The sequence below is a fragment of the Mesoplodon mirus genome (assembly GCF_964341445.2).
Source record: "Mesoplodon mirus genome assembly, chromosome: X".
Classification (NCBI taxonomy): Eukaryota; Metazoa; Chordata; class Mammalia; order Artiodactyla; family Ziphiidae; genus Mesoplodon; species Mesoplodon mirus.
Genome location: NC_138981.1, coordinates 34840695 through 34862868, shown reverse-complemented (window position 1 = coordinate 34862868; position 22174 = coordinate 34840695). Strand labels below are relative to the sequence as shown.

At 37.5% G+C, this 22174-nt stretch overlaps 1 protein-coding gene across 3 annotated transcripts in view; it reads left to right on the top strand.

Moving 5' to 3' along the window:
* Nucleotides 1-11214, top strand: part of PRRG1 (proline rich and Gla domain 1) — a 148754-nt gene extending 137540 nt beyond the window's left edge. For 2 of the 3 annotated variants that reach the window (XM_082609429.1, XM_082609430.1), the window contains one exon: nt 7119-11214. In XM_082609429.1, coding sequence (XP_082465555.1) covers nt 7119-7604 — 486 coding nt within the window. In that variant the 3' untranslated portion in view covers nt 7605-11214. The remainder of the gene's footprint in view (nt 1-7118) is intronic. The other variant, XM_082609431.1, reaches the window with a different exon arrangement.
* Nucleotides 11215-22174: the final 10960 nt, after the last annotated feature.

Here is a 22174-nt window from a genome sequence, read left to right as displayed (position 1 = left end):
TCTTAATATATTAAGGTTTGTTTTGTGGCCTAACATATGAACTATTCTGGAAGAAATTATATGTGCACTTAACAAGAATGTGTATTCTGTTGCTTTTGGATGGAATGATCTCTATATCTCTCAAGTCCATCTGTTCTAATGTATCATTTAAGGCTGATGTTTCCTTATCGATGTTCTGTCTGGTTGACCTATCCATTGATGAAAGTGAGGTATAAAAGTCCCCTACTATCATTGTACTGCTATTTCTCCCTTTAGGGCTGTTAATCTTGGCTTTATACATTGACATGCTCCGATGTTGGGTGCATAAATATTTACAAATGGTATATACTCCTGTTGGACTGACCCCTTTATGTAACACCCTTCTTTCTCTCTTATTACAGTGTGTGTTTTAAAGTCTATTTTGTCTGGTGTAAGTATAGCTACCCCAGCTTTCTTTTGGTTCCTATTTGCATGGAGTATCTTTTTCCATCCCTTCACTTTCAGTCTGTGTGTCCTTACATGCAAGGTGAGTCTCTTGAAGGCAGCATATAGATAGGTCTTTTTTTTTAATGCATGCAGCCACTCTGTCTTTTGATTACAGACTTTAGTCCGTTTACATTTAAAGTAATGAATTATAGGTATATACTTATTGCTGTTTCGTTAATTGTTTTCTTACCGTTTTATAGTTCTCTATTCATTTCTTCTGTTCTTTTCCTTTGTGATTTGATGATTTTCTTTAGTAGTACGCTTAGATTTCTTTTGCTTTATCTTGTGTGTCTACTATAGGTTTTTGCTTTGTGTCTACCATGAGGCTTACATATAGCAACTTAAAACAACTTAACAGTCTATACTTTAACTTTGAACACATTCTGAAGTTCTACATTCTTACTCCTCCCCCCTCCACATTATGCTTCTCATATCACATTTTACATCTCTTTATCTTCTATATCCCTTACATACTGTTGACCCTTGAATAACATGGGTTTGAACTGCCCAGGTCCACTTACTTACACATGGATTTGTTTTCACTAAATATATACTATAGTACTACACAATGTACAGTTGGTTGACTCCACAGATGTGGAACTGGTATATGCAAATTTTCAAGTGGGTGGAGGGTCAGCACACTTAACCCCTGTGTTGTTCAAGGGTCAACTATGTCTGTCTGTAGTTATTTTTACTACTTTTGTCCTTTAACATTCATACTAGCTTTAATCCACCATTTTACTATATATTTACCAGTGAGATTTATCCTTTCATATGCTTTCTTGTTACTAATTAGTGCCTTTTTTTCAGCTTAAAGAAAAATTCCTTTAACATGTCCTGTAAGGCTGATGATGAACTCCTTTACCTTTTGCTTGTCCAGTAAACTCTTTCTGTCTAACTATCAATACTTAGATGATTCTTGGTTGGAAGTTTTTCTTTCAGCACTTTGACTATATCATGCCACTCCCTTCTGGCCTGCAGCATTTCGGCTAAAATACCTACTGCTGGTCTTACCGGGTTCCCTTGTATGTTACGAATTGTTTTTCTCTTGCTGCTTTTAAAAGTCTCTCCTTAACTTTTATCAATTATAATGTGTCTTGGTGTGTGTCTCTTTGGGTTCATCTTGTTAGTTTGGAACTCCCTAGGCTTCCCAATCTGGATGTCTGTTTCCTTCCCCAGGTTAGGGAAGTTTGAGCCATTATTTCTTCAAAATATCTTTCCATCCCTTTCTCTCTCTTTCCTCCTCCTGGCACCTCCCTAAAATGTGAATGTTAAGTCAGCTTGATGTCCCCACAGTCCCTTAAGCTATCATCTTCATTCTTTTTGCTGCTCTGACTGGGTGAGTTCCACTGCCCTGTCTTTGAGTTCACTGACCTTTTTTGCTTCATCTAGTCTGCTGTTGAACCCCACTAGTGTATTCTTCAGTACAGTTATTGTATCCTTCAGCTCTGTGACTTCCTTTGAAAGTTATCACTGAGTTTATCCATTCCTTACCTGATGTTCCTGAGTACAGCAACATCTTTATGACCATCATTTATTTTGAACTCTTTATCAGATAACTAAGTCACTTACCTGTTTCATTAAGGAGTTTTTTCTGAGGTTTTTATCTTGTTTCATTTGCAACATATTCCTCTGTTTCTTCATTTTCCTTGACTCTTTGTATTGGTTTCTATATAGTAGATGAAACAACCACCTCTCTCAGTCTTGAAGGAGTAGCCTCATGTAGGAGATGAACCTTATCATTCAACCCTGCGCTAGCTCTTGGTTGTCTCTTAAACACACAAATATGATATCACAACCAGCAATCATGAGAAGAGGAGAGTACAAATGCAGGATATTGGAAATGCATTTGAAATTAAAGACCAGTAACTTTTAAAACAATCTTATTTATACATAGACTGCTATATCAAAACCTCATGGGAACCACAAACCAAAAATGTACAATAGATAGATACACACACAAAAAAAGAAAAAGGAATCCTAACACAACACTGAAGATAGATAGTCAACAAATCACAAGAGGACAGACCAAAAGAGGAAGGGAAGAAAAGAGACCTTCACCACAAAATCCAAAACAAAATGGCAATAAGAACATACATATCAATAATTGCCTTAAATGTAAAGGACTAAATGCTCCAACCAAAAGACACAGACTAGCTGAATGGATCCAAAAACAAGACCCATATATATGCTGTCTACAAGAGACCCACTTCGGACCTAGGGACACATACAGACTGAAAGTGAGGGGATGGAAAAAGGTATTCCATGCAAATGGAAATCAAAAGAAAGCTGGAGTAGCAATACTCATATCAGACAAAATAGACTTTAAACTAAAGAATGTTAAAGAGACAAGGAAGGACGGACACCACATAATGACAAGGGATCAATCCAAGAAGAAGACAGAACACGTAAATACATATGCATCCAACATAGGAGTACCTCAATATATAAGGCAAATGCTAACAGCCATAAAAGGGGAAATCACCAGTAACACAATAGTAGTGGGGGACTTTAACACCCCACTTTCATCAATAGACATCATCCAGATAGAAAATCAATAAGCAAACACAGGCCTTAAATGACACACTAGACCAGATGGACTTAATTGAAATTTATAGAGCATTCCATCCAAAAGCAGCAGAATACACATTCTTCTCAAGTGCACATGGAACATTCTCCAGAATAGGTCACATGCTGGGCCACAAAGCAAACCTCAGTTTAAAATTAAGAAAATTGAAATCATATCAAGCATCTTTTCCAACCACAATGCTATGAGATTAGAAATCAACTACAAGGAAAAATGTGTAAAAAAAACACAAGCACATGGAGGCTAAAAAATATGCTACTAAATAACCAATGGATCACTTAAGAAATCAATACCTAGAGACAAATGAAAATGAAAGCATGACAATCCAAAACCTGTGAGACGCAGCAAAAGCAGTTCTAAGAGAGAAGTTTATAGCAATACAATCTTACCTCAGGAAACAGGAAAAATCTCAAATAAACCACCTTATGCCTAAAGCAAACAGAGAAAGAAGAAACAAAACCCATAGTAGAAGGAAAGAAATCATAAAGATCAGAGTAGAAATAAATGAAATAGAGATGAAGAAAAGATCAATGAAACTAAAACTGGTTCTTTGAGAAGATAAACCTTTAGCCAGATTCATCAAGAAAAAAAGGGAGAGGGCTCAAATCAATAAAATTAGAAATGAAAAAGGAGAAGTTACAGCACATGCCACAGAGGATCATGAAAGATTACTACAAGCAACTCTATGCCAATAAGATGGACAGATTCTTAAAAAGGCACAATCTCCCATGACTGAACCAGGAAGAAGTAGAAAATACGAACAGACCAATCATAAGTACTGAAATTGAAACTGTGATTTAAAAACTCCCAAGAAACAAAAGTCCAGGACCAGATGGCTTCACAGTCAAATTCTATCAAACATTTAGAGAAGAGTTAACACCTACCCTTCTCCAACTCTTCCCAAAAATTGCAGAGGAAGGAACACTCCCAAATTCATTCTATGAGGCCACCATCACCCTGATACCAAAACCAGACAAAGATCCTACAAAAAAAGAAAATTACAGGCCAGTGTCACTGATGAACATAGATGTAAAAATCCTCAACAAAATACTGGCAAACTGAATCCAACAATACATTAAAAGGATCATACACCACCATCAAGTGGGATTTATCCCAGGGATGCAAGGGTTTTTCCATATCTGAAATGATTGTCAGACCTGTCTGGTCCCTTCAGATTACATTTATTATCTGTGTAATTTTAGCCTTATCTAAAACTACTGAATCCCTTTCGTCTTTTTCATTAAAATTTTTTCTTCATTAAACAAATTTTCATTCTCTCTAAAGCACTGTTTTACCAAGTCTTTTATATTATAATATTTTTATTAGTTACAATATCACATTGTAATATATCATTATTGTATTACACTTAGTTATAAATTATTTTCCATGCAAGTTAAATTTGATCCTTACATGTAATCTGAAAGATCCAGACCCAGGGTTAAGAAATGACAAAAGTAAAAGCCATCATGGAAAGAAGGAACAAAACAAAACAAGCATCAGTAACAACAAAACCTGTGTTACCTCACATTGGAGATCAATCATACCTTCTTCATAAAGCAGGCTGCTTGGCACTCACCTGGTGGGCAAGTCTTAATCCATATGAATACCTTCTGCAGTAAAGATTAAGGTTTTTTACCAAGTCTTGAAATGATTTATTTGCTCTTTCTGAATATGTTCTGGCTGTTTTCAGTAAGATAGATAGAGAATAATCTAAAGAGCTCAGAAAGACATAAACTGGGTTTATTTGTTTGAATGGCAGTTGTAGTATTTTACTTGATCTCATGTGACTATTTCTCCAATTCTCTTGCCTCAAAGACAAAGTTAGGCTAGTTTCCCAAGAAATAAATCTGTCAGTACCTTTTATTCAGATCATTGTTACTTGCTTTCAACTCCACATTTTAACATGATGAGAAGATTGAATTTTCTAGGAAAGTGTCCAGGTTTAAAAAACCTTATACATCAGGGCAGATTGCTTTTTGGTTTGCTCTGACGCCAGGCCTGTGGCATTCAAATCCCAGCCCCAACATTTGTGTGTTAAATGACCTTGGTTTTATAATTTGGTAACATCTCTGAGCCTCCATTTCCTCATCTGCAAGTAGGGATGATAATTATACCTTCATTATTGGGTGTGGCTTAAGAATTGAGTTGCTATAGGTAAAGTAAAAATCAGTGTTGTAATTCCATTTTTGCCTAAGCTTTATTTTTAACCCTGGAAAATAAAAGTGTGACTTTGTTTTAAAGTTTTTTTCTCCCAAAGGAAAAAAAATTACTAGTCTGTAGATTTCTGAGCATGCCAAAGAAACTACAGAAATTGAATCACACAAGCCAAGCATGAAAAAAAAGAATCATTTTCATGTGCATCATTGATGCTCGATTATCCCAAAGTGACTAGACAAGATTAAAAAGCCACATTTTATTGTGTTTATCTAAGATTAGCATTAGATAATTATCTGAAATCACATATTTATTGTGTTTTATGGTTAAGATTAAATGCGGGGGCGGGGGGAAGGAGATGATGATCTGAGAGATTAGGAAGAGAGGAGAAATCCTCATCTATATAGGTAAAGAAAATCGACTACAAATCAGATACTTGGTGGGTCTCTGTAAGTACATTATTAAAAAGTTTCTTGTGGTTTAGTACAGTTTGATTCCAAATTTCTAAAGAATGTGTATGTGTGTAAGGATTCGAATGTGAGTTGGAAGTAAGAGTAGATGTAAACCGAAAATGTTACTAGTGATTATATCTTTGCAATGTAATTCATTGCAGATGAGTGGTTTTCTCTTTTAGATGTTTCTGCATTAGTAAATTTTTATGTAATATATATTTTCTGTAATAAAGTTGGCAATCCTAAAAGTAACAATTATGCAAAAAGTTAATAGTGTACAGTTTTATTGTTTAAAAAAAGCTTCATGTATCTGTGTTTCATGAGTTTTCAACCTGTGATTATCAAGTGATTGTTTCACGAATAAAAATATAATTTCAAGTTTGGGGTATTGTCCTAAAATAAATGCTGTATGATTTGGGATTATACTGTCTCTAACCTTGGCTTGTTTTAATATTGCACCTTGTGTATTTTCATCTGTACATAGCCTTTAGTAAATACCATATTTCTTATAGCATATTGAAATTTTATCTTAGAATCACAGAATGTTGGAATAATAATGTACCTTATAGGAGATTGAGTTCAGGGGTGGAACATTGATGACTGTGGGTCATTTGTTATACCCAGTCAAAGCCTTTATGAGTAATAAAATATAGTACTATAAAACAAGCAGCTTTATAATGCCCACCGTCTTACTTTCTGCCAGATATTTAAATAATATCAGTGACCTGTAGTGCCTGCAAATATTGTTTTTTAAAAAAAAGCTATTATTGGCTAAGTTTAAGCCTTGAAAACAAAGTCAATAGCATTGGGGGTGGTGTTTGTACCAAGGTTTGGGATATAGATTAATCAGTCAGTTTGAAGCAGAGGCTTGATTATGATATACAAGAATTCATTATAATCACTACTACTTATTCAATGTTTATATGCTAGGGACTTACCTTAGATGCATTAGAGCTGTGTACTTTGGGGCTGGGGAGGAATATCTGGTAGAAGAGGATCCCAAACAGAACCATTAGAAAACAAGGCATTCATCTGTGAAGCATTTGAACAGCCAGAAATAGCACAATGATGATGGGATCCGTGAATGAGAAGCTCGTAATTGGACATGGAAAATGGTATTTAACTTAGATTTTAAAGGGAAGATTATGTGGTATATTTGGAAAAAGGAAAATTCCTTATGCTTTTTTTCCCCTTGTAATATGTCATAACTGAAAATACAAATAACACCAAGTCTTAAAGACTTTTGGTTCTGACTGACCATATTAGGGGAGGATCCAGAGTGAGCACCATGATTTGTAATCTCTTGTCAGGGAAAATATAGGCTGTAGGTCATCTGAACCAGCGAGTCTGGTTTTGGGTTTTGTTTTCATCATGTTAATAGAACCCAGATATGTGTTCATTTGCTATCTCCTATCTTTTGATTACACTGATTTTCAATTCATTTCGTCTTGTATTTTCAGAAGGAGTTTTGGAACACTTACACAAAAGCACAACAAGGAGAGAGTAACAGAGGAAGTGACTGGTTTCAGTTTTACCTTACCTTTCCATTAATCTTTGGCCTCTTCATTATCCTCCTTGTCATTTTCCTAATCTGGAGATGCTTCCTAAGAAACAAAACTCGCCGACAGACGGTGACTGAAGGCCATATTCCTTTCCCTCAGAACCTCAATATTATCACTCCGCCTCCACCACCAGATGAAGTCTTTGATAGCAGCGGATTGTCGCCAGGCTTTCTGGAATATGTAGTTGGGCGCTCAGATTCCGTCTCCACTCGCCTGTCCAATTGCGATCCCCCACCGACCTACGAGGAAGCCACTGGTCAGGTGAACCTGCGGAGGAGTGAAACAGAACCTCATTTAGATCCACCCCCGGAGTATGAGGACATCATCAACTCCAACTCAGCCAGTGCCATTGCTATGGTGCCTGTGGTCACCACCATCAAATGAAACTGCACACTTCTTTTTATTATAATCATTTTTAAAATACTAATGAAAGAACTTTCTAGCACTTTACCACTACATAAATGTGCATTTGACTTATTGGATTCTGACAGCATACCACTTCACATCCTCTGATTTGATTTTCATTAGTTTTGTTTCCTACTATAAATTCATTATCCATGCTCATTTTTGCTAATGGAAATATGTTAAGAGGGAAAAATACTAGTGGAGGTCTTCATGTGAGGAGAGGTACATGTGTGTACGTATATATGTTTATGTATATATGTACATATATGTGTTTGTACATCAGCCCAGTGTACAGGCAACTGTCTTAAAAAGTCATTAACATCTATCTAAATCACCTGTACAGTTAGAACATTACTCACCAAAACCGGGGTGGGGGAGAAGGCACCAACAAGTTGTGTAACAGGTAGCAACATGCTGTTGAATTTTGAAAATAAGATGAACTTAGCATGTTTTCTAATTCTTACAGGCTTTTGTTAACCTTCTTCAACTACCTTAAAAGGAAAGAAAAATGCAAGCAGTCAATCTTGACTTTAGGAACATCTCAGAAGGCAACAGAGAAGGAAGGCACAATAAACAATACCTTGCTTATTTCAGTGGACAGCAAGAAAATCATGGGTCCTTAGTGGCATTTGGCTGGTTTCATAGGAGGGATTTTTGTTGCTGTTATTGACTGCCTCCCCCACAAAAATTAAACAGTATTTGCTCAGTATCTTTGCATGTCTCATGCTATTTGTATTAACATCTTGATGGAGTGGATTTCCTGGCAAAAGAATAATTTCTCAAGTAGATACACGTATTAATGACAGGGAACAGATGCAGATTTCTCCTTTGCCCATTGGCCACAGTATTGTTTTCTCGTTGTTTCATTGCCCTTTACTCCTTCTCCTACCACCACAGAATCTTCAAGCACCTAAGAATTTAGTTAAAATTCCTGAAATTATTTTCTTAATGTTTTTATATAGTGACGCCTTTGTCTCAAGATGATTAGGAGGCAATTTTCCATTAAATTAAGAACTGTGATTTTTATATTGTTCTCCAGTTGGTGGAGGAAGATTGCAAAGTCTGTGCTGTGCCACGTGCACAATAAATCTAGTTATACCTGCACACAGACCTCATTGTTGCTATTTCATTTTGTATTTTCATCAGATTTTTTTTAACTGCAGGATTTTTACTTTTCCCTTGGAGCAGGGGGAACAGGCTGTGAATAAACTGCCAACATAAACTGGCTCAGAAAGGAAAAATAAAAGTTATACATGCACTGATGGAAAATTCATTATATCGGTCAGGGAAATGTCTGTGCCACTCCCATGACTGCGTAGTGTTGAGCGGGCAGCAGGAATGCAGGGTTTGGAAGTGTCGTACCCTGCTGCCTCCATCTCCAGCCCACCCAGACTCCCCCAAACGCAAGGAAGGAGGACCCTGAACTAAGGAGTCAGATGACCTGAATTCGAATTCCGCTCTGCCATACACTTGCCAGGCTACCTTGGCAAAGACCCACATCTGACCCTCAAATTTCTCCCCTCTGAAACAGCAATAGTATCCTTTGCCCTGCCTTTCTCCTGGGGCTTTAAAAGTATCTAACGAGGTGGTGTGCATGAAAGTCATTTGTAAGAAGTGAAGAGCTCTCTAAGTGAAAGGTCATAGCATCGTTCTCATTGCTCCTATGAAGGGAGAATTTTCTCCCCGTTTCCCTAAAATGTATCTGAGTTTTCACATAGTGAGGAAGTAGAGTAGGCGGCTCCATAAATGGCTAACGTGTTCCTAATCTGGGTGTGTGGACTCTTAGTTAAACACCTGTCATTCTCTGGTCTCTACCGATGCTGCGCCTACCTAATGACGACTGCCAGCTCAGCACAAACAGGATTAAGCAAATGTTGGAAAGGGAACTAAGATGTCTATGTTTAGATAATAGGTTTTATAGCTTTCATGGACTAAAAATGAATAAATCTTGAACCTGGTCTCAGCAGAAATGACAATATTATTTTGAATTTGGTCATGAGTTCATGGTGATCTGTGGCTTCTATTTAAAGCTGAGAGTGGGAGTGTTTGAGCCAGTGATTTGTGTGCATGTGTGTAGGTATGTATTTTGGTTTATTTTTAAAACAAAAGTAAGGCTCCTTTTGTGTGGACTTTTTTGTCATTAATAACAGGCCTTAGATTAAACCAGCAGTTTTCAAAGTGTGGCCAGTGAACCCCTGGGTGTCCTTGAGAACCTTTGAGGGGATCTGTGGGATCAAAAGTATTCTCATAATAATAACCAAGACATTAGTTGTCTTTCCACTCTCTCTCTCTCAAAAAAGTAGTTAAAAATGTAAAAGCCATCTTCCCATGAATTTTTTTTTGTTTTAGAAAACATAACTATTTTCTTTAAAGTGTTATTTATGTTAGCATGCAATGGACTTTTTACTTTTTAAATGAATAAATACTTAAAAATTTTTTCAGTTTTACTTTCTTAGATGGCAAATACTGGTACATATAAACTCCATAAACAAAAGCTCTTTGGTGCCCAGATCCCCAACAAATGTTGAGTATAAAAGGGTCTGGAGACCAAAAGTTTGAGAATTACAGGATTAGACAAAGAAGCAGGATGTTCTATTACTAAGTATGTATTCTTGCAATTTTATTTTACATTCTAAACTCCTGGTATTGGACTTAATGCTGCCTCTTAGAGATACCCGAATTTCAGTATAAGAATGAATGTTGATCCTTGAAGGAAAAGCCAAATGATTAAACTGATCAATGACTACAGCTTTTTAGACTGTTGGTCACAGACCACACTACTCCACAGTGATAACTGGCATCAGCCACAGGTCTCCTGGCAGCATTCAGGTGATAATGACAGGATAAGTAAATTTTTAAGATAAACAAAATAAATACTTTCTTCAAGAAACAGTCTCTTCAGTTACTTTGTTTTGTTTGATATTGGTTTGGGTTTGACATTTTTAGAAACCCTTTTGCTACCCCATCTGGTTTTATAAACTGCGTTTCTTAACATTTGTTATAATTAAAGGGGCTTATCTGGAATAACATATATTTTTTATGCTTTGGCCTTTCTTACCTATTACATCCACCTTTGATTATTTTTAATAAAGGTTTATTTTTACAGATACATTTAGTACCTTCCTTAAGCAGTAACTAAATTGAATCAACCAATGTGCATTTAAATGAAAGAATGAGCTTCCGGGTCTTCCAGTGGACCCGTTCCCAGGCCTCCACATGCACTGCTTGTGTCTGGAATCCTAGAACTGGCACTTTTCTGCCTCCCTGCTTTGAATGTTACAATGAACTGTTATCTGTTGAAAGTAAATTAAATGATTTCTTGTTTTCCTATTGACCAGTACAAATACAGATGCTGTGTTTGATTCACTGTTACTGATGACTTCAAGATTGATGATCTGATAGGATAACTGTGGAGGTAGCTTTAACTTGGTTCTGTGTAAATAGCATGTATTTTATAATATTACACATTTTTAAACACTTGGTTTACATTAAATTATGGTATTTAACTATTTTTATGTTTATTCTAGGTAAGGTTTTTCTTATGTTTCTGTGTTTTTGGTATGCTAAATAAAGCTATTTTTAAACCCAAGCAATTTCTTCTGCCATGTGTTAACTATATTATGGTTAGGTGATAAACAAGCTCTTATTGTGATCTTTTTAACATGGTAAAATTATTACATTTTTTCTTATGAATTTAGGGAATATTGGTCAGTAAAGAAATCAAAAATTACCTGGTGAAAACTTCAGGCTGTTCTCAGCATAAGAAAGAACCATCTGTACTAGTTGTGAATGATGCTGGAATGATACAAAATGGGAACACTTGCTCCAAAGGGATACACTGAGTTCCCTGCTATAGTGTGGTTTGTAAATTACTGGGACTAGTGTTGTCTGCAGATACAAAGGAGCTGGGTTTTGCCTCCTTAGCAGAATAGCTTGCATTTGACAGGAGAAAATGAGAAAGGAAAGCAAAGGATACAAACATATGTGACCACAGGGCATCTCCCTAAGTGCAGTTACCTCAAGACTAAAAGCTGATGTGCCATGTCATTAACCAAGCAAATGTAAATATGACTTGGGCTTTATGGTATAAAAAAATTTAAACTGTTTACTTATATCCAAGGAAGAATTTTAGGTATAAATTATAAGTTTAAATATACATTTTATAAGCATAAGTTTTCAGAGAATTGTCCAAAATGTCATAGAAAGGTACTTTTAAAAACATATAGCAATTTCTAAAACTTACATAACTTACATCTTAACACATCCATGAAACCCAACACCTGGATCAAGACATTTCCAGGACCCGAGAAGGCTCCCTGTTACCCCGCCCCCTCCTTAAAGAGAACACTATTCTCACTTTGATCATAAAATATCAGTTTTTAAAATTTCATACTTGTCTGAAGTCCATATGGACTTGCCCCTTTTCCTTTTTTTTTTTTTTTTTTTTTTTTGCGGGACACGGACCTCTCACTGTTGTGGCCTCTCCCATTGCGGAGCACAGGCTCCAGATGCGCAGGCTCAGCAGCCATGGCTCACGGGTCCAGCCGCTCCGCGGCACGTGAGATCTTCCCGGACCGGGGCACGAACCCGTGTCCCCTGCATCGGCAGGCAGACTCTCAACCACTGCGCCACCAGGGAAGCCCGCCCCTTTTCCTTTTTAAAAAAATTTCCAAAAACTTCAAGCTAGAAGTTCCAGAGCTGCTCTTCCATCTCTTGGCCCTCCTTGAACTCACCTACTCATTCTAAGCCTTTTCTACATACCTGAGGCTCTTTGAGGGCCAAAATTATGTTTAATGCTTTTAACTCTCTTCCACAAATACACCAAATACCTAAAAGTGAGGACTCTTCTAATACTATAAATTGACCAAACCATCAGTACCTTTCTGGCTGGTCCCCTTAATGCTTGTCTTCATCCTAAAATTCTTATCACATGCCATTTCCTTAAACTTTGTATGCTAACATTTTGTTCTCAGGAATTTTATTTACTTTATCTACTACTTTTTTTTCCTTTAGATCAAAACCTGCTATAATCTGGCCCCACAGGCTTATCCAACCTTATTTCCTTCCATAGCTCAGATGATAGATATTTACAAAAGTACCTACCTTGTGTTAGACAATAATGGGATTAGAAGGCAATGGTGCCTATAGCCCTTCTCCCTGGGGATGAGACTGGGATAACTTCCTAATCTTCTAATTTAGTGCAACCCTAATTCTACCCCATCTCACAGAGATTCTTTTTGCCCAAAGTTCTATGGTATTTATAATCAGTCATCTTTATCATGTAGTCCTTTATAGCAGGCTATGTTGTGACTTTTATAAGTTTTTAACAATGAAAACTGAATTTGAAATTTTTTTTCATACAGCCCTAATATATTAAACAGATGAGACTATTGTGGTTGACTACAGAAGTGGGAAGCTTGGAACATCACCATCTGTGACCTTCCTTGTCAATCCCCCTTCAAGTCAGTCCAAGTTCCCTCTGCAAACATTAGAATTTGATGAACATAACTGGAAAACCACTGAAACATCTCCTTGGAAAACCACTATAACGTCTCCTATTGATGTCCAATTTCTTAGTCCCTCATTTTTCCACACACGCAAAAAAGCAATCTACAGAATCTCCTCCACTAACACACTGCTTAGGGTTCAAAATGTTCTTTCTGGTCCAACTGTTCCTAGCATACTGCACTGGCCACCAACAAACACTATCAAAATTTTGTCAGAGGACAGCACCATGTAATGTTAATAGTTCTGATTCTTTGGTTACATCATTTCCATCATCACCATACTTTTAGCTACATTTTCAATACTCAGTCCTTTTGCATTTGTGGAAATGATAGTTTGATTGTATCCACAGACCATATTTTAAAATAAGCATAGAGTAATGTCAATGAAAATAGTATGGACAGAGTACTCCAAAAGCCTGTTCTTCCACAAAAGCAGCAAATAAACTGCCAAAAACTGTCAGAATCAACTTCATTAGCACTCTGGAAATAAAGTTTATAGCAACCAATCAAGAAAAAAACTTTAACTTACCCTGTCCTTATCCCCTGCTTCCCTTCTCAGTGGCATCTTGGAAGACAACAGCTCACATTCCATGTATAGGTTCCTAGTACCAGAAGGAGAAAAATGAACCTTATTCTCAAAGAATTGAGGTTGGTTGTTTAGCCCTTTATTTTGGCTTCCTGAAGTACCAGCACAAAGGGCTTATGTTTATTTCACCTCACTTGGAACTTTCCCAAGGTGGAGGCAGCTACCAGGGTGGGGTGGGGACATTCAAAAATACTTAAAAGGTAAAAGCATTAGCTGCTACCTCCTGGACAAGAAGTAACAGTTGGGATAAACAAGAGACAAAATGAAAAACTTGGGAGGAAAGGCTAGGGAATGAAGAGAATAAGGACTTTGAAAAACTCCCAGATAGTCTTAGGAATCTATTAATAGAAGGCCAAGCACATATCCAAAGCTGGGTACCTGCTCTAAAAATCTGAGAGGCTGGGGCTTCCCTGGTGGCTCAGTGGTTAAGAATCCGCCTGCCAATGCAGGGGACACAGGTTTGAGCCCTGGTCCAGGAAGATCCCACATGCCACGGAGCAACTAAGCCCATGTGCCACAACTACTGAGCCTGTGCTCTAGAGCCCGCGAGCCACAAGTACTGAGCCCACGTGTCACAACTACTGAAGCCTGCGCACCTAGAGCCAGTGCTCCAGAACAAGAGAAGCCACCGCAATGAGAAGCCCGCGCACCGCAACGAAGACCCAACACAGCCAAAAATAAATAAATAAATAAAATTTAAAAAAATCTGAGAGGCTTTAAAACTCTCACCTTTGTCTGATCTTCAGGTTCTCCATAAGCAAGAAGTGAAGGTTATGATAGAGTTGTATATTATTTGGCTGACAGCTGAAGGTTTCCTCCAACACAAAGAGCCCATCTGCCAAAACTAGGACACTTTTTTGGGGGGGCATTCTAGGCATTTAGGGAACTCTGTCAAGTCACTAGCTGACCACTACAATGACAGAAACGAGACTTCTATCACATGACAAAGAGTACAGACTTCAGCCACATACGACTTCAACCACATATGACAAAGAATACAGAGTTTACAAAATGAGATTAAAACGTTACTAAAGCAACAAACAACAACTAAAACAAGTAGCAAAAACAAACCCTGAGGAGGGGGAAGAATCTGATTTCCAGAGTTGCTATCCTTTAATATTAATTCATAGCTCCACCTTACTGCTCAGTATAGTCCCCAGTCCCCACCATCTAGGAAGCCTGATGAGAAAACTCAGGCAACTGTGGAGCCCATCCTACAGCCTCATGTGGGCAGGGCACAAAGCCAACAGTCCTATCCAACAGTTCTCAGCCAGCAACACACACCCCCAACCTTGGAGCTCATGTAGTGGCCTCACCCCAAAATGGACCCAGCAAGCCCAAGTGGCCCAAGGATGTTACCAGCAGACATGTACAGGAACCCAACAGCTGACTGGTGAAGAATTGTCTCTGACAAAGCAAACCTGTTAAGTCTGGAAGAGGAAACCACTTACTCAAATGTGCAGATACCAATGTAAGGAATCAAAGATCATAAAAAACCAAGTAAATATGAAACCAAAGGAAACTAAGAAAACTCCAATTACTAATCGTAAAGAAATATAAATTATGAACTGTCAAAGAATTCAGAATAATCCTTTTAAAGAAGTTTAGTGAAATACAAGAAGACACAGACAACTCAATGAAATCAGTAAAACAATACATGAACAAAAATAAAACTTCAAAGGAATAAAAACCATCAAAAACAAAAACAAATCCTAGAGCTAAAAAATATAAAAATATAATGAATAAACTGAAGAATTCAGTAGGGAGCTTCAAAGGCAGACTCAACCATACCAAAGAAGGAATCAGTGACTGAGAAGACAGGAGTATTGAAATTATCCAGTCAGAGGAGAAAAAAGAATAAAAAGAGTAAAGAAAGTTGATGGGACATATGGGACACAATGAAAAGAAACAATATCCACATTATAGGAATTCCAGAAGGGGAAGAAAAAGACAAAGGGCCAGAAAGTATATTTAAAGCAATAATGGCTGAAAAAATTCCCAAACCAGGGGAGAGAAATTGACATCCAGATCCATGAGCCTTTAAAGGATGCCAAATAGGTTGAACTCAAAGAGAGCTACTCCAAAATACATTATAATTAAGTTGTCAAATGTCAAACACAAAGGCGGAATTTTGAAAACAGCAAAAGAAGAGAAGTTATGTACAAGGGAACTCCCATAACACAATCAATAGATTTCTCAACAGAAACGTTTCAGGTCAGAAGAGAATAGCATGATATATTCAAAATATTGTAAGGAAAAAAAAAAAAAAACCCTGTTAACCAAGATTCCTATACCCAGCAAAGCTGTCCTTCAGAAATGAAGGAGGGATAAAGACTTTCTCAAACAAACAAAAGCTGAGGAAGTTCATCACCACTAGACCTGCCTTACAAGAAATGCTAAAGGGAGTTCTTTGAGTGAAAGTAAAAGGACAATAATAAACATCATAAAAACGTAAGAAGATAGAGTAAAACTCACTGATCATGGTAAATATATAGTCAAAGTTAGATTATTTACTATGATAATGGTGGTGCTAATTCACTTACAGCTCTAGTTTAAAAGTTAAAAAGCAAATGTAAAAATTACCATAACTATAATAATCTGTTATTAGTTATACAATATAATAATATGTAAACTGTAATATCAATAACCAAAAATGTGAGGGGAAGGAGAAGTAAAAATGTAAAGCTTAGAAATTCAGGTGAAGTTAAGTTGTTATCAGTGTAACGCAGGGTGTTATAATTTTAAGCTATTTCATGTGAGCCTCATGGTGACCACCAGGAAAAAACCCTTTAGAGTTACACAAAAGAACATGATAAAGAATTCAAAACATACAGATACTAAAAGACATCAAAACACACACATACAAAGACAGCAGGAGCAATGGATCTACATAACAGCCAGAAAACAACTTAAAAAAATGACAATAGCAAGTCTTTACCTATCAATAATTACTTTAAACGTAAATGGATTAAATTCTCCAATCACAAGACATAAAATAAATGAATGGATTAAAAAACAAGATCCAGAGAGGAGCTTCAAGATGGCCGAAGAGTAAGACGCAGAGATCACCTTCCTCCCAACAAATACATCAGAAATACATCTACATGTGGAACAACTCCTACAGAACACCTACTGAACCCTGGCAGAAGACCTCAGACCTCCCAAAAGGCAAGAAACTCCCCACGTACCTGGGTAGGGCAAAAGAAGAAAGAAAAAACAGAGACCAAAGAATAGGGATGGGACCTGCACCAGTGGGAGGGAGCTGTGAAGGAGGAAAGGTTTCCACACACTAGGAAGCCCCTTCGAGGGCAGAGACTGCGGGGGGCGGAGGGGGGGGAAGCTTCGGAGCCACAGAGGAGAGCGCAGCAACAGGGGTAAGGAGGGCACAGCAGAGAGATTCCTGCACAGAGTATCGGTGCTGACCAGCACTCAGCAGCCCGAGAGGCTTGTCTGCTCACACGCCACTTATTTTGTTGGGAGGTAGTGATTAATTTCCCTCATTTATCGTGGGTAGACCCCTCTGGGTGACCTAGGCCAATACAATAGGCTAGGTCTTAGGATAGTTCTGACACCATTTACTTCAATATGATTTTTTAAGGTAAGATAACAAGAGAGATGCAACATTGAAATGTTTGAAAGCAAGGTGCAATGGGAATCCTGCACCAGCTACAGAAGGCCAACCTCAGCTTGAAAAGACCTTGGCCCTTGTTTTATAAGATGAATGTTGCATAGGGACAGAGGGTGAAGCCGGACTGGTACAGGGTGCCATGGGCCACAGGCACATGGCTTTACTGTTTTAAACTCTTAATCTTTAAAAAACTATGGAAGGAAGGGTTGAGCGAAGTGATACTACCCTGTCATGGGAGCTTTGTACTTTCATAGGATTTGGGTCTTATTTTTTGTGTTTTTAAGCTAATAATTTGCAGAAAAATAAGCCAACTTGTAGGAGAATTCCCTCATCAAAAGCAATTAGGATTGGAATTGGTTTGGTAATTGGCAAAGCTGGCTAAAGTGGAGAATTGAAAACTTCATTTTAACATAAAGCTATATGTACATTTATCAGTCTTTTGACTTAAAGCCCGGGGGTCTTCTTTGAGTATGGCTCCATCAATAGATGGTCCCCGTAGTCACTCCTGAATAAACCATATACATAGTAGCAGTAACAGTATTAATAATAACATTTGAGCACTTACAATGTGTCATGTACTTTTAGTCCTCCCAGTATCTTTTTGAGGTAGCAATTATTATCATCCTCATTTCACATTTGAGGTTAAGAAACTTGCCTAACATTATACAGTCAGTAAATGGTAGAGATAAGATTAAAACACATGTTGTCTGTCTTCCAAGATTATACTCTTAACCAGCACAACATCATCTCTAATTTCCACTTCTGGGTGTCCTTAGAGAAGAGCTTTTACGAAACTAAAGGCATTTGTGAAGTAGTCTAAGTACAGAATCCTAGAGTTTTATGATTTTTATCCAAAACTTTTAAGTTATCTCCCCCATACATATTTTAACAGCAATTTTACGAGCTCTTCATCTGCATTAAATCTTTCCAAAGTATTTTCATGAAAACAACAGTTGGAATTTCATGAATTCCAATTTGTATTTCATCCGTTTATGAAATGTTTAGTCAAATTATGGAATTTAAATTGTACATACAGAATTACAATATTTGTGATCAACTTACGGATGTGTAGTTGAAATAAATAGGTTTGGGAACAAACGCAACGAAGAGTAGACCACTTAACTGGTGGGACAGAAGTAGGCATGAGTATTATTATTGCCCAAGAGTATTCACTGTGCTGTGGACATGGGTTAGTATGTTTTACAGTTAAATGATCATCATTTCATCCACAACTCCTTCAGGAGGAGGTCAGTGAAGAGAGTTTCTGCCATATTTAAATCTCATCTGTGTTTCACTACAGTCACAAGCAGTATAGTAATTGCTTCTCGGTTGTTTGGCTAAGATGAAGTGTAGTAAAAGTGGTATAGTGATTATGCACATCACCTTCACATGATTCCAGAGGAATGTGTTGTATTTTCCATTTGTATTAAAAGTCTAACATGTCAGATACTTGATTTCATACATATATGTGTGTGTGTATATATATATGAATAGCTTTTTATATATGGATATATATCAATAGCTTTTTAATATATAAGTATATATGTATATATGAATGTGAACATATATATGCATGTATACATGCACACACACATATATATACATTATATAGAGCCCTGTTTTTTCTGTTTTTTACTTTCAGATCCATTCAAATCAGCTTGCTATATTAGTTTCCTATTGTTGTTGTAACCAATTACCACAATTTACTGACTTAAAACAACATATTTATTTTCTTATAGCTCTGGAGATGAGAAATGTCTAAAATCTGCAAAAGTCTAAAATCAAGGTGTTGGCAAGGGTGTGTTCTTTCTGGAGACTTCAGGGGAGAATTTGTCTCCTTGCCTTCTCCAATCGTCAGAAGTCTCCTATATCACTTGGCTAGTGGTCCCTTTCATCCCCTTCCTCACATCACTCCAATCTTTTGCTTCCATTTTGCATTCCCTCTTCTGTTGCCAAATCTCCCGCCACCTCTCTCCCGTAAGAACCCTTGTGATCACATTTAAGGCCCACTTGAATAACACAGGCTCATCTCCCCTCCTCAAGATCCTGAAAGTAATCACACCTGCGAAGACCCTTTTACTATGTTAGCTAATATGTTCACGGGTTCCAGGGATTGTGATGTGAATATCTTTGGGGTTCATTGTTGAGTCTACGGGCACCTGGCTTAATTACAGACTAAAGAACTAATTTCCAAAAGTAAACTGAAAAATTAATCAGGTCAATGTTCTCAACAGGGATGCCTAGAACGCCTAAACTGTGAAGAATTAAACAGTTAATTTAACTTTTAAAAGCAATTTAAGAATTTTGGTAATGGAGAGTCTCAGATTGAATTTGAGAACTTGTAGCGTATGTGGCTCATTTCTTTTAAAAACAAAATCTATTTAAAACTTAAGAAAAAAATCCTCCCTCTCTTCTGCCTTCCCTCTTTCCCTCCTTGCTCTTATCTTCTCACTCTTCTTCCCTTGCTTTTCTCAGTTACACGCCTCTGTAACTTATTTCATGAGTCTATACTGTAAGTTCTTGAGCTTTTATAGTCATTTCTTGTTCAGTTTTGAACTCAATAAGAAAGAAAGGGCCTCCCTGGTGGCGCAGTGGTTGGGAGTCCGCCTGCCGGTGCAGGGGATACGGGTTCGTGCCCCGGTCTGGGGGGATCCCATATGCCGCGGAGCGGCTGGGCCCGTGAGCCGTGGCCGCTGGGCCTGCGCGTCCGGAGCCTGTGCTCCGCAACGGGGGAGGCCACAACAGTGAGAGGCCCGCATACCGCAAAAAAAAAAAAAAAAAAAAAAAAAAAAGAAAGAAAACCCCAACTTGATTTTCTCTGTTATCAATCTTAAGTGGAAGGGCAGTACTTATTTGAAAAAAGATGCTAAACTTACATAGAAAATATATAACCAAAATAAATATGAACAGAATAATTTATTTTTCTTGCATCCAGTGAGGAAGCTGCCAGATTGCTCTTTCCCAACGTGGGCCATAAATTAGATTAATTAGTTTGACCTCATCCTGTTTATTTCTGGAGCATTTTGGCTACTCTGAAGTCCCACAGGGCTTTTAGGGCTAATGTTATCAGTCTTTTGGGTGACGTTAGTTTTTCTACATTGGGGGCTTATGAGCTATCTCTAGCTTTTTTTTCTATCAGGGAGCTTACACTAGGGCTTTTTCTTGATCTAAGAGATTTTGTTTGTGGCTTATCACTTCCTTTCTTTCCCTTAAAAATATTAACACTATACCTTTATAACACTTTTACTCTACAGGGGAACAAAATTTGCCACACCAAAATGTGTCTCTTTGACATGCGGATTATTTCAAGGTGAAAACCATCAAGGCCCAAAGACTCAGGAAGAATCTTTGACCTTCCACCTCACTGCCTAAAAGAATTTAGACAGAAGTCCTGTCCCAGAATAGAGCTATCACTAGAGATATCTAAAGAACACAGGCTAGATGTATTGGGGAAACTCAGCAGGGCCTACAGATCGGGGTCCACTCTGTTTCTGCATCATCTCTGCAAAGCCCAGCAAACATTTGTTTAGCAAACATTTGCTTTTCCATCTCTGTGTGAATTGCCTTCCTCCCCGATGAAGTTTCAAACCACTGCCCCCAACATCCTCTTTTGTCTTTAGCTGAAGATGGTATTTAAGGTGAGGGCTTCAGACATTCTGGCAAGTTACTCCATTTTCCTGGGTCTCTCCCATGTCTACATGTTACTAAGTTTATGTTTGATTTTCTGCTGTCAATCTGTCTCATGTCAGATTAATTCTTAGACCAGCCAGAAGAACTCAGAAGGGTAGAGGAAAAATTTTTCCTCTCTGACGCCTCTTCATTCATTTAGTTGCTTCATGCTCTTCTAATATCACTGTCTCAAATCTTCCATTCTCTCCATTTCTACAGACTGTCTCCTCAGCTAACCAGCTGTTCATGATTTTGAAACGGGTTTGCCCTCTATCTCCTTACAAATATCATCAAGTTTTCAGTGCACACATTTTCTAAATTGTAAACAGTGACTGAATCATGGGACTGTGAGCAATTTTTTTCTTTTTGATTTTTTGGGGCATTTTTCGTATACTTTATATTGTATAAATTCTAGAAAATATGATATATAATATATTAATATACAATAATATATTAATGTATTATAATTCTAGAAATATATTATTATAATATATATTATAAATTCCAGAAAATATTATGTACTGTATTAAAATAATAAAATAATTTCTTCATAAAATGATTGTGACAGAGATATTGGCTCTTTCACAAAATAGTTTTTGATCATTTCTGCACAAAAATCCTGTATCGCATACAGAAATTGCCATCTATTCCTATATCTTTTGGTTTCTCGCTCCACTTCTCTCCCTCTCTGTATATAGGTGTGAAAGGAGCTAAAAAAAACTGTGTTAAACATTTACTTAGTAAAACAGGAAAGAGGTTAAAGTTCGTTACAATAATACAAAGAACCCCACCAGAGAAACTATGAAAGATCAGCTAAAATATTCTAAGTTAAAAAAAAAAATGAAAACCCAACTGTGACAATAAAACCAACCATGCACAGTTAAGTCCCAAATCTGACGAAGGGAATACTTTTGAAGGGAGAATCAGTAATCAAATGGAGAACTTTTCAAGCTTTGGGATTCCTGAATGCATTACATGTAGGCCACTCCCACATGTCAGGGCAGAGAGCCCCAGAGAGAAAGGTCAAAGCCCAGCCCACCAGCCTCCCTGGGGTTGAAGGACAATCAGCATGAAGGTAGCCCAGCTGCACCAACCCTCAGGGGCAAGCTCTCAGTGCTCCTACCCTCCATATAGGCTGTAGATTACCTTCTTGTATATA